Source organism: Ovis canadensis, chromosome 12 (assembly GCF_042477335.2).
Source record: "Ovis canadensis isolate MfBH-ARS-UI-01 breed Bighorn chromosome 12, ARS-UI_OviCan_v2, whole genome shotgun sequence".
Taxonomy (NCBI): Eukaryota; Metazoa; Chordata; class Mammalia; order Artiodactyla; family Bovidae; genus Ovis; species Ovis canadensis.
Window position 1 is genome coordinate 49974761 of NC_091256.1, and position 13932 is coordinate 49988692.

Consider the following 13932-nt stretch of genomic DNA (forward strand, 5'->3'; position numbering starts at 1 on the left):
CTTTCCAAGATTTTCATTTATAATTGTGCTTTAGACAGCAGGGAAGTAAAACTGTGACCTTTAAATTCTGCATTGCTCATCAAGATTTATTTAGGACTTGTATGATGATAAGCTGATGGATAATCCTCTTCAATAGCAATTACGAGCAATTGTTCAAAAACATACAAGCCACCTCTGCTGTCCACCTATTTATAGTCTGCTTGATAGAGGGCTGGGATTCCATAATAGGACTGGCTTACCTTGTTGCTGTTAAGACTCAGCTTATGACAGTATAATCCTGTAGCTGTGAATTGTAAATTATAGTTATGATTGCTATGTTTTACTAATAAGAAAGCAGGATGTGTGGTCTGACAATTATCACTGTACTATTAGAGACGAGGGGGACATAGACCTATGAGTCTCTGGACCTGGGTAGAGGATGGATTACAGGTAGCTCCCATATGACAATTTAGATTAGGTTTTCCCTGAGTTATCCATCCTACTGGATGAATTATTTCCCAGGAAGCTCTTTGAGACGCATAGAAACAGGAATTTTGTGGTTTCTGCCCCTTTTGTCTTTCTGATATGCTGGACATGCCTGAATCCCAGTGATGGATGTAGTTGAGACCCAAGTTGACATTCCTGCTAGGGTTACTATTAGGTCATCTAGGATCACTGTGTGTGTGTGTGTGTGTGTGTGTGTGTGTGTGTGGTATATTGTGGTAAAAATAATAGTATTTGTAGGGTTAAACCAGTGAGAATACATACAGAAATGGGTTTTAAAGGTGTAAAATGACTCAACAAAATGATAAATCCCCACTCTCACCTGTTGAATTTCACATACTCCCACCACCATCAATTCTACCTGTTTGTGTCATCCATCAATCCTCATTATTCTGTTTCCTTTTGATTCCTATGGGATGAACTAGCATGTTCCTTTCTAGTGCTTCCTATCCCCTCTTCATTAAGACATAGCTTTAGCACTTGTCCCTTCTTACTTCTGCATCATCAGCTTTCCCTCAAGGCTGGATTAATAGCATCAGCCTAGGAACATGGCATTAGTTTACCCACTTTTATAATACTTTCCCTTCATAACCCTCTCCAGATGCCCTTTTACTTCTCTCCTCTCCTTTACAACACAACTTCTTAAATGATTTGTCCACAACCAGTCTCTACTTCCTCTCCTCCTAGTCATTCTAAAATCTATTCCAATCAGATTTTCACCCAACCCACTCCACTCCAACTGTCCTTCTCAACATCCTGAAGGATCCTCACATTGTCTGATTTTATTATTTGTTCTTAGTTCTCATCTTACCTGACATGTTGGCAGTATTTGATAGAGTGAAAGTTCTTTCATGAAATACTTTCTTTTTGTGGTTTTGGGTCACCTGTCTCTCAGGGTTTTCCTTTTTTTTTTTTTAACCCCCCATCATATTGACCTGGAGAAGGCAATGGCACCCCACTCCAGTACTCTCTCCTGGCAAATCCCATGGACAGAGGAGCCTGGTAGGCTGCAGTCCATGGGGTCACTAGGAGTCAGACACGACTGAGCAACTTCACTTTCACTTTTCACTTTCATGTATTGGAGAAGGAAATGGCAACCTACTCCAGTGTTCTTGCCTGGAGAATCCCAGGGACGGGGGAGCCTGGCGGGCTGCCGTCTCTGGGGTCGCACAGAGGCGGACATGACTAAAGTGACTTAGCAGCAGCAGCAGCAGCATGTTGACCACTCATGCTTATTCTCCATTTCCTGACCTCTAAATATTGCAACATACAGGGTCCACTGCTCTGACCTGTTCCTTGTCTGTCTTTCATTTAGTGACCTAGTGATCTTATGTACTTGCCTAACTTTTAATTCCTAATACATATATCTATATCTATTTTGGACTTATCTAGCTTAGACTTCTCCTTAGATAAAAGATTCACATATCCAGCCCCAGGGCATTTTTGTGCTGAATAAAAGAAGCCGCCATTTCCTCAAGCCCTTGACTGCCATCTTCTGGAAAAATTTCAGGATAGATACACACTTATCAGATGAGACAATGAGAATTGTGGGTCTTTCAGCTGCATGGTTCTCAACCATTGGTGGTGGTTCTGTTTGTCCACATGGGTGATGTGTAGCAGGCATCACAAGCTTAATAGGTCCCCAACTGAAGTTTTAAATTTTATGTTATTATAGTTGATTAACAATGTTGTATTCGTTTCAGGTGTTCAGCAAAGTGATCTGGTTAAACATGTACATATATTCATTCTTTTTTAAGATTCTTTTCTGATATAGATTATCACAGAATGCTGAGTAGAGTTCCCTGTGCTATATAGTAGACTTTTATTGATTATGTATCTTATATATAGTAATATATAGTGGTGTGTGTATGTTCATCCCAAGTTTCTGACTTATTCCTCACCGCCCCCCCTCCAACTCCCATATTTCCCCTTTGGTAACCATAAATTTGTTTTCAATATCTGTGGGTCTGTTTTTGTTTCATAGATAAGTTAATTTGTATGTTTTTAAAAGTTAGATTCCACATATGAGTGATATATGATATTTGTTTTTCTCTGACTTACTTCACTTAGTATAATAATCTCTAGGTCTATCTATGTTGCTGCAAATGACACTGTTTCTTTCTTTTCTATGGCTGAGCAATATTCCATTGTATATATGTACCACATTTTTTTTTATCCATTCCTCTGTTGATGGACATTTATGTTACTTCCATGTCTCAGCTATTGTAAACGGTGCTGCTACGAACATTAGGGGCATGTATCTTTTCAAATTATGTTTTTTTTTTTTTCTGGATATATGCCCCAGGAGTAGGATTTCTGGATCATATGGCACAACTATTTTTAGTTTTTTTAAGGTATCTCCATACTGTTCTTCTCCATAGTGGCTATACCAATTTATAATCCCACCAGCAGTGTAGGTGGGTTCTTTTTCTCCACACCCTGTCCATCTTTTTATTGTTTGTAAATTTTTTGATGATGACCATTCTGACTGATGGCGAAGGCAATGGCACCCCACTCCAGTACTCTTGCCTGGAAAATCCTATGGATGGAGGAGCCTGGTGGGCTGCAGTCTATGGGGTCGCTAAGAGTCGGACATGACTGAGCGACTTCACTTTCACTTTTCACTTTCATGCATTGGAGAAGGAAATGGCAACCCACTCCAGTGTTCTTGCCTTGAGAATCTCAGGGACGGGTGAGCCTGGTGGGCAGCTGTCTCTGGGGTCGCACAGAGTCAGACATGACTGAAGCGACTTAGCAGCAGCAGCAGCAGCAGCAGCATTCTGACTGGTGACGGACAGGAAAGTGGTGTACTGCAGTCCATGGGGTCGCAAAGAGTTGGACATGACTGAGTGACTGAACTGACTGATTCTGACTGGTGTGAGGAGACACCTCATTGTAGTTTTGATTTGCATTTCTCTGATAATTAGTCATGTTGAGCATGTTTTCATGTGCTTTTTGACCATCTGAATATCTTCTTTGGAGAAATGTCTGTGAAAATCTTCCCATTTTTTGATTGAGTTGCCAAACTGAATTCTTGATTCCCAACCCCATCTTCCATACATCTTCCTTTCTTTCAGTCTTTCTATTTCAAAATTCTTCCAATTGCTGAGGTCAACCTCCTTAAAGTTATTCTTAACTTCTTTCTTTCTCTCATATCCCTCCTTTAATTCATCAGCAAATCCTTTTGGTTTTTCCTTCAAAATTCATTAGAATATAACCACTTCTCAGCACTCCCACTGCTCCCACCCAGGTCTCACCCCCAGGTGAGATAATAATCCCACCTGTATTATTCTTATAGCCAGCTACTTCTCTTATGCCTCATTGTCTGTTCTCAACACAACAGTACAGTTCTTTATTTAAAACCTAGGTCACATCATGTTTCCCTTCTATCTAAAACGCTTCAAGTGCTTTCACATTCATTTAGAGTAAAATCAAAGTCCTTAAAATGGCCCACAGGTCCTACATTGTCTGGGTCTGTACCACAGCTCTGACCTCATCTGCTGCCTCTCCCCCATGCTCTGTGCTCCAGGCACGTTGGCCTCCTTGCTTTTCTTCCAATATGCCAAGTGTAGTCTGCATCAGTCAGTGTACTGGGATCCTCTTATGTAAAGCATGGCTTCTTGAGTCTTTGCGCAAATGTCACTTTATCATATCAGAGAAGTATTCCTTGATTGCACATAACAAAGCGACCTCCCTTCTCCAGTGTTTAACATTCCCCTTATTCAATTTTCTCTATAGCACTTACCTGACACATACACATTGTTTACTGTTTTATTTCACTAGAATTTAAGCTTCATGAGGCTAGAGACTTTTTTTTTCACTTTACTATATGCCAGCTTTCTAAAATAGTCCCTGAGAAGTTGTAGGAGTTCAATAAATATTGGTTAAATAAATAAATAAATATTGACATTCCTAAATCTCTTTGTGGGACCCTATACCTAACAAGATACAGAGATTGGAGATGGTACTGCACAATTCCAGTCTCTGAATTCCAAGATAAAAGCATTTTCAGAAGTCCAGAGTAAATTTAAATCTAATTTGAGAATTGCATTGATTTTACAACTTTCTGGAAGGGTCTTCGTTTCCTAAAGAGAAAGCAAATAGGCGCCATCTAGTGGCAACAAGTGTGTTGGGCTTCACTCGTGGCTCAGCTGGGAACACATTTCTGTTACTTGAATTATTGATTAGCAATGAAATTGAAAATGTAGCCCTTGATCCAGAAGATTTTTTTTTTAAATTATATGAACATAATAATTATGATAGCCAGAAGTTCTCAGATTTGAATTTTCCACAGGCTATGTTCAACTTAATAGTCCTGTCTCCTTGCTATGAGAAAGTGCTGTTCTGTTTCTTCTAAATTATTTATGACTCACTTTTGCTTATTAAGCTTTGTTTTTCAGAATCTGGCATTTATTGTTCCTCTTTACTTTTCTTATTGTTTTATCCTCTACTTATCCTTAAACTCTTACATTGATACTGGCCTAACCGCTGAATGAGTAAATAAATTCGCTGCTGCTGCTGCTGTTGCTGCTGCTGCTGCTGCTGCTGCTGCTGCTGCTGCTGCTGCTGCTAAGTCGCTTCAGTCGTGTCCAACTCTGTGCGACCCCATAGATGGCCTTCTACCAGGCTCCTTTGACCCTGGGATTCTCCAGGCAAGAACACTGGAGTGGGTTGCCATTTCCTTCTCCAAAATAAAGTCTCTACTTCTAAGAATTTATAATCTTATAAAAATAGCACTTATGAGGCTAAACATGTAAAAGAAATGCCAAATAATGTGGTGATCTCTTCAGGCAGACTTCTGAAGCCTTCTGAGGTTTAATTGTTGTGTATACTTTCACTGTTCAGGCATAAACCACATCTTGTAGTTGTCTCCCTATTGGCCTTGCAGTGTAGTGGGTGAAGGTTAAATATTTATGGTGGTAACGGTAGAAAGACTACCAATAACTGTCTCAGCTGAGCCCAAGATATCTGGGCCCAAGATACTTTAGCCTTAGTCTACATTTGGTGGAGCATTTTTTTCAGCTGGCTGTTAGAGAAATTAAACTCTTTGTTAAGACTTGTTACCTTGTAATATTATAACATTTTTAGGTCTACTAGTATCAGTTCCCTTTTTTCTGAGTTGTGTTGCTTATCACTTACTCCATATCTTTGGAAGCAGATAGAGAAAGGGACAGTACAATAGTTTTAATATGCTACTGAAATTTTAAAAAATAACCAATTTTCTCTTATATGGTTATTTTAGAGTTTTTCCTTCTGCCTACAGATACTGATTTTATTTTTTAGATTGCAGAGAAATAGTTTCTTTGTAATATTGTGTTTTTTCTTGAGAAAAATATCTTTTAATTGCAGAAATGGATGTGGTATTTTGAATAGTATATTTTAAAGCTAAAATATTCCATATATTATTTCCTTTTAAAGGGTAAAACAAACATTGTTTCTAAATCTTCCTACTTTCCGAAGCTGTATTTACATAATTTAGCATATGTTGTTGTTGCTCTAAGTCGAGTCTGACTCTTTGTGACGCCATGGACTGCAGCACTCCAGGATTCCCTGTCCTTCACCATCTCCTTGAGTTTACTCAAACTCACATCACTGAGTCGGTGATGCCATCCAGCCATCTCATCCTTGGTCACTACCTTTTTGTTCTGTCCTCAGTCTTTCCCAGTGAGTCAGCTCTTTGCATCAGGTGGCCAAAGTATTGGAGCTTTAGCCTAAGCATCTGTCCTTCCAGTGAATATTCAGGGTTGATTTCCTTTAGGATTGACTGGTTTGATCTGCTTGCAGTCCAAAGGACTCTCAAGAGTCTTCTCCAGCACCACAATTCGAAAGGATCAATTCTTTGGTGCTCAGCCTTCTTTGTGGTTCAAGTCTCACATCTGTACATGACTTCTGGAAAAAGAATAGCTTGGACTGTAAGAATCTTTGTTGGAAAAGTGATGTCTCTGCTTTTTAATATCCTAATCTCTAGGTTTGTCATAGCTTTTCTTCCAAAGAGCAGGCATCTTTTAATTTTATGCCCGCAGTCACCATCTGCAGTGATTTTGGAGCCCAAGAATATAAAATTTGTCACTGTTTCCACTTTTCCCCCATCTATTCGCCATGACGTAATGGAACCGGATGCCATGATCTTCATTTTTTGAATGTTGAGTTTTAATCCAGCTTTTTCACCCTCTTCTTTCACCCTTACCAAGAGGCTCTTTAGCTTCTCTTTGCTTTCTGTCATTGGTATCATCTGCATGTCTTAGGCTGTTGATACTTCTTCCAGCAATCTTGATTACAGTTTGTGAGTCATCTAACCATCATTTCGCATGATATACTCTGCATAGAAGTTAAATAAGCAGGGTGACAATACAGAGCCTTGATGTACTCCATTCCCAATTTTGAACCCATCAGCTGTTTCAGGGAAGTTCTAACTGTTGCTTCTTGACCTGCATACAGATTTCTCAGGAGACAGGTAAGGGAGTCTGGTATTCCCATGTCTTTAAGAATTTTCCAGTTGTGATTTACACAAAGGTTTTAGCATAGTCAATGAAGCAGAAGTATATGTTTTTCTGGAATTTCCTTGCTTTCTCTGTGATCCAGCAAATGTTGCCAATTTGATCTCTGGTTCCTCTGTCTTTTCTAAATCCAGCTTGTACATCTGAAAGTTTTCACTTCACATGCTGCTGAAGCCTAGGTTGAAGGGTTTTGAGCATTACTTTGCTAGCATGTGAAATGAGTGCAGTTGTTCAGTAGTTTGAACATTCTTTGGCATTGCCCTTCTTTGAGATTGGAATGAGAACTGACCTTTTCTGATCCTGTGGCCACTGCTGAGTTTTCCAAATTTGCTAACATATTGAGTGCAGCACTTTCACAGCATCATCTTTTAGCATTTGAAATAGCTCAGCTAGAATTCCATCACCTCTACTAGCTTTGTTTGTAGTAATGTTTCCTAAGATCCACTTGATTTCATAGTCCAAGATGTCTGGCTCTAGGTGAGTGACCACACCATCATGGTTTTCCAGGTAATTAAGACCCTTCTTGTATATTCTTCTGTATAGTTCTATATAGAAGAACTTCTTGCCACCTCTTCTTAGTCTCTTCTGCTTCTGTTAGGTCCTTACTGTTTCTTTCCTTAATCATCCCTGTCCCAGCGTGAAATATTCCCTTGATAGCTCCCAACTTTCTTGAAGAGCTCTCTAGTCTTTCCCAATCTATTGTTTTCTTTTATTTATTTTTTTAACATTATTCACTTAGGAAGACTTCCTTATCTCTCCTTGCTATTCTTGGGGACTCTGCATTCATTTGGGTATATCTTTCCCATTCTCTCTTGTCTTTCACTTCTCTTCTCAGCCATTTCTGAGGCCTCCTCAGACAATCGTTTGGCCTCCTTGCATTTCTTTTTCTTGGGGATGGTTTTGGTCACCACCTCCTTTACAGTGTTATGAATCTTTGCCCATAGTTCTTCAGGCATTCTGTCTACCAGATCTAATCCCTTGAATCTATTTGTCACCTCCACTGTATAATCATAAGAGATTTGATTTAGGTCATACCTGAATGGCCTAGTAGTTTTCACCATTTTCTACAAATTAAGCCTGAACTTTGCAATGAGGAGTACATGATTAGAGCCACAGTCAGCTCCAGGTCTTGTTTTTGCTGACTGTATAGAACTTCTCTGTCTTTGGCTGCAAAGAACATAATCAATCTGATTTCGGTATTGACCATCTGGTGATGTCCATGTGAAGAGTTGTCTTCTGTGTTGTTGGAGAGGGTGTTAGCTAGGACCAGTATGTTTTCTGGACAAAATTCTATTAGCCTTTGCCCTGCTTCATCTTATACTCCAAGGCCAATCTTGCCTTTTACTCTAGGTATCTCTTGACTTCCTACTTTTGCAGTCTAATCCCTTGTGATGAAAAGGACATCTTTTTTCTTTTTTGGTGCTAGTTCTAGAAGGTCTTGTAGGAGATCTTCATAAAATCGACTTCAGCTTCTTCAGCATTAGCGGTTGGGGCATAGACGTGGATTACTGTGATGTTGAATGATTTGCCTTGGAAACAAACCAAGATCATTCTGTTGTTTTTGAGACTGCACCCAGGTACTGCATTTCGGACTCTTTTGTTGACTATAAGGGCTGTTGCATTTCTCCTAAGGGATTCTTTCCCATAGTAGTAAATATAATGGTAATCTGAATTAAATTCGCCAATTTCCATCCATTTTAGTTCACTGATTCCTAAGATGTCAGTGTTCACTGTTGCTACCTCCTCTTTACTGTGTCCAATTTACCTTGATTCGTGGACCTAACATTCCAGGTTTAGCATCCATCATGATAAAGTGGTGATATTCAGAAAGGACATGTTAATAGGATTAATAAGTAGGCTTTTTGTATATTCCAGCTCTAATTTCTTTGACAATTGGTTGCTGTTATTTGTTATATCATTTGGAGGGCCAAAATTCTCTTTATTTAATAGGCTTTGCAGTTTAAAGACTGCTTATAATACTTAATTGCTAATCTGAAAATTAGCAATTTTGCACCATTAGCATTTGTACTATGCTTGACATTTCTCAAGTGTTAACGGTGCTTTTTAGTTACCTCCATGTTCTCTCATTATGATGGCTGAAGAGGCAATATTGGATATTTTGACTTGTAATTAAAGAAGCATCGTTTCCTTATAATTACTGAAAAAATACCTGAATTTTAGATTGTATTAATTTGTCTTTTATAGAATATGCTGAATTTCTACACTGCAAAGGAAAAAAATTTACAGATTTTGATGAAGTTCGCCATGAGATTGAAGCTGAAACAGATCGAGTAACTGGAATGAATAAAGGCATTTCCTCCATACCCATTAATTTACGAGTCTATTCCCCACATGGTAAGTAAAATAACAAAATTCCAAATTCTTGTCCTCAAAAATTTTTACTATGTATGTTAATACATTATTTATGTAAAATGGCTTTTTTTTCCTCTCAAAAAATCTTGGTGTCTAAGATTGTGCTTAGGTACTTCAGTAAATGATATAACCCAAACAGCTCATAGAATTATTTATGGGAGTCAGAAGGAGATAATTTGTAAAAGAGAATTGAGTACATTATTTTACAAAGTTTTCTTTATATATATTTTAAACCTTTAGAATTCCAAAGAAGAATGCATGAAAATGTCCATTTTTAGTAGCTTCAGCTTTTGCAAAAATCTTAGAGGTGCTTGGTTCTATGGTTGAGTTTTCTTTAATGAATTTTCTTTCAGTCCTATATATTCTTATTTATTCTCTTCCTGAGGAATCAACTGTGATTTTTTTCTCTCCAGACTGTCAGCAAAAACTTATAAATTAGATAACCAATTCTTGGTGGGTAATACAGAATAAATAGCCTCCAGAATGACTAAGATTTTGTTGGGACAGATTTTCATCTCTAATCTTCTCCTCAGCTCTGTTGCTTTTAAATTGGACCATGAAATGCTCAATTATGACTTCCCAAGAGGACTTGGAGCCAAGTGTATAGAGAGACTTGGAGCTTTTGTGTATAGACAGAATGATAGCCAGGTCAGGGCTGGAGTCACTGATTTAGTAGTTTCCTGGGTTTCCAAAATAGTGCTCTGTAAGTCTGGCTGTAGAGGCTACACACTAACTTCATGACTAACTGCTTTCCAATAAGCTAAGCGACTTGTTGCTGTTGTTTAGTCACTAAGTTGAGTCTGACCCTTTATGACCCCATAGACTGTAGCCCACCAGACTCCTCTGTCCATGGGATTTTTTAGACAAGAATACTGGTGTGAGTTGCCATTTCCTTCTCCAGGGAATCTTCCCCACCCAGGGGTCAAACCCATGTCTCCTGCATTGGCAGGCATGTTCCTTACCACTCAGCCACCTTGGAAGCCCAGGCTAAGTTAGCCCAGGCTAACACTTTGTAAATAACGCATACTGCTTTTAAAAGGAAGGACAAACTTTACTCTGAGAATTTTTATACCATTTGAAGGGAAGTGCAAGACAGACAGTATATTTGCTTATTGTTCTGTGTTTGAATTATAGGCCCCTAGTTACAAACATGGCAGCTCTCTGAGAAAGCTATTAGGTATGCAAATCAGCACTTCTTAAATTATGTTAAAATGATCATTTGGCCTAGCACAATCATATCATAAAAATAGAGAAAATTTGCAAGGCCAGTTTGAATTCTATCCTGTTTTATTCTATGCACATGAGTTGGAACTCTTTAGATACACAAGCTCAGCTTGTTTCATTTCTATGAAAATAACACATGATTCTGCCTTGTTGCTATCTTTCAGTGTTGATGGTACATGTAAGACTCTTTTTCCCTTTCCACAGTGTTAAATCTAACCCTGATTGACCTACCCGGAATTACTAAAGTGCCCGTGGGAGATCAGCCTCCAGATATTGAGTACCAGATCAGAGAAATGATTATGCAGTTCATCACACGGGAGAACTGTCTGATTCTGGCTGTTACCCCAGCCAACACCGATCTTGCAAACTCAGATGCGTTGAAGCTAGCGAAAGATGTTGATCCTCAAGGTGAGTGTGTGGCCCATTAGATGAAAGGGAATTGGTTTCAAATGTCAAGAGTTTGGGTATATTTCAGGATAATACAAAATCTCATGACTTTACTTCATTATCAGTTAAATTGTTGTTAATAGTTGCTAAGTTGTATCCAACTCTTTTCCAACCCCATGTACTGTAGCCTGCCAGGCTCAACTGTCCATGGGATTTTCCAGGCAAGAATACTGGAGTGGGTTGCCATTTCCTTCTCTAGGGGATCTTCCTGATCCAATGATTGAATTCACATCTCCTGCTTTGCAGGAGAATTCTTTACCATTGATCCCCTTAGGAAGACCTTTACATTAGACATTATTAATGTTGTTAGCTCTTTTGTATTTAAGATGCTGAAAGAAAAATAACTGGGGAATAAAGTCTAAACCTATATCCCTGAGACTGGAGCTTGAAACAAAGCAGGTAGAAGTTCCAGGTGGCTAGATGGGGAACATCACTGGGACTCCTTCTTCAGCATTAGTGGCTTGGGAGAGCCAGAATATGGATTGGGGCTGGAATCTAGTTATAAAAATGATACTAAACCCCTGTCTCATAAACCTTCTTGTCCTGAAGAGACAAGATCAGGTTATCTGATGAAAAACAGTTAGCACTTCCATCAGTGGAATCTAGAGAGTGCAGCACAGTCATATCCTTGAGAAGTCCACACTTACTTCAGCTGAAACTCCATCAGTTCAGTTCAGTTCAGTTGCTCAGTCATGTCTGACTCTTTGCGACCCCATGAACTACAGCATGCCAGGCCTGCCTATCCATCACCAACTCCTGCAGTCCACCCAAACCCATGTCCATTGAGTCAGGGATGCCATCCAACTATCTCATCCTCTGTTGTCTCCTCTCCTCCTGCCCTCAATCTTTCCCAGCATCAGGGTCTTTTCAAATAAGTCAGCTCGTTGCTTCAGGTGGCCAAAGTATTGGAGTCTCAGCTTCAACATCAGTCCTTCCAATGAACACCCAGGTCTGATCTCCTTTGGGATGGACTGGTTGGATCTCCTTGCAGTCCAAGGGACTCTCAAGAGTCTTCTCCAACACCACAGTTCAAAAGAATCAATTCTTCAGTGCTCAGCTTGCTTTATTGCTGGGGTTCAGCCCCAGTGGATCCAGGGAATTCGAAGGGGGGACAGAGTCGGCATCCTAGGAAAAGACTTATTTAATTACAGATATAAAGAGAGATTAGAAAAGGATGGTGTAGTAGGAAATATTAGTGGAGAAAAGGTGCTGAATAACTTGGTTTATGTGGAAAACCAATAAAACTCCAAGGCAAGGAGTTTGCACCATCTACGTAGGCCACCGGTGCCTGCTTGAATAGCAGAGGGTGGCCTGCCTTGGGCTCCCTCTCGCGTGGGTCTTAGAAGCCAGGGCAAGTAAGTAGACATGGCGAGCCTCCACGCTCCAGATGGGAATTCAACCAGAAAAAAAGAGAACGAGAAAAGACCACATGAGGGAAACCAGTCTTTCCAGGAACTGGTCTGATTTCTTTATTTTTCAGTTTTGCTTATATATTTTTTGTTACACATAGGGATGAATACAGAGTCATGCGGGGTCAGCAGACCTGACCCTTATCAAATTCAGGTGCTTTATACAAATGTATACAAAGGTCTTAGGGGCTTTACATCATCTTCTGGCCATGAGGCCTGCTGACATTTTATGGCCTTTTCTTTCTGATAACGGTCAGTCAACCAGAAAACTTATTCTTCCGGGGGTGAATTTTCTTAAACCAGGCTCTACCCTCCGAAGGCACCAGATAAAGTTGCATTCCTATAGGGTGAAGGTGCAGTGGGTTACAATCGAGAAAGGAATTTAGCCTAAGGTTTAACGTGATTAATATCAAAGGTTAATACCTATTTCTCCTATATGCTAGTTATATTCATTTATGTGTATAAGGGCAGGGAATATGGAGACTTGGCAGCAAATATTGGCCCAACAAATGAAAAACCCTTCACCAATATAATTCCTAATCAACCCATTATACTATACTAATAATTTTCTAACTTCTCAAAAGAATCTGTATTTAGAAAGTTTAAAGCATCTTGTGCCTCTCACAGTTGGGAGGCTGTGAACAATCACATGTGGCTGGACGAGCCTGTCAGGCAAGCTACAGAACTTTCACAGGAGTTTGTAAGTTGAAACACTCTTGTCATGCCCAGGAATTTTTATTAACTGGAGCTGTAAGTTAACTACTTCTCCAAGAGAGGTGGTGGGGGACAGCCCCCCGTAAAGTCAGAGGTGTAGGTGAGAGCATAAAGCAGTAAAGTAGGCAGACTCTGGTTTTGGTGGGTAGATGCTCGGGAACAGGGGGTCTCCTGAGGCTCAGTCCCACTTTTGCGTATGCCGAGCCTCCTCCCTCATGACCTTTTCCACGGGCGGAGTTCCTCACGCTGGCTCCCGGCACTTTATATTCCAACTCTCACATCCATACATGACCACTGGAAAAACCATAGCCTTGACTAGATGGACCTTTGTTGGCAAAGTAATGTCTCTGCTTTTTAATATGCTGTCTAGGTTGGTCATAACTTTCCCTTCCAAGGAGTAAGTATCATTTAATTTCATGGCTGCAGTCACCATCTGCAGTGATTTTGGAGTCCCCCAAAATAAAGTCTGACACTGTTTCCACTGTTTCTCCATTTATTTGCCATGAAGTGATGGGACTGGATGCCATGATCTTCATTTTCTGAATGTTGAGCTTTAAGCCAACTTTTTCACTCTCCTCTTTCACTTTCATCAAGAGACTCTTTAGTTCCTCTTCACTTTCTACCATAAGGGTGGTATCATCTGCATATCTGAGAGTATTGATATTTCTCCCGGCAATCTTGATTCCAGCTTGTGCTTTCTCCAGCCAGGAGTTTCTCATGATGTACTCTGCATATAAGTTAAATAAGCAAGGCAACAATATACAGCCTTGACATACTCCTTTTCC

General features: G+C 39.8%; 1 protein-coding gene across 8 annotated transcripts in view; it reads left to right on the forward strand.

The window, feature by feature from the left end:
• DNM3 (dynamin 3) overlaps positions 1-13932 on the forward strand; it is a 638181-nt gene that overhangs the window by 170293 nt on the left and 453956 nt on the right. For all 8 annotated transcript variants that reach the window (XM_069545637.1, XM_069545635.1, XM_069545641.1 and 5 more), the window contains exons 3-4: positions 9186-9335; positions 10782-10985. In XM_069545637.1, the coding sequence (XP_069401738.1) occupies positions 9186-9335; positions 10782-10985 (354 nt within the window). The remainder of the gene's footprint in view (positions 1-9185; positions 9336-10781; positions 10986-13932) is intronic.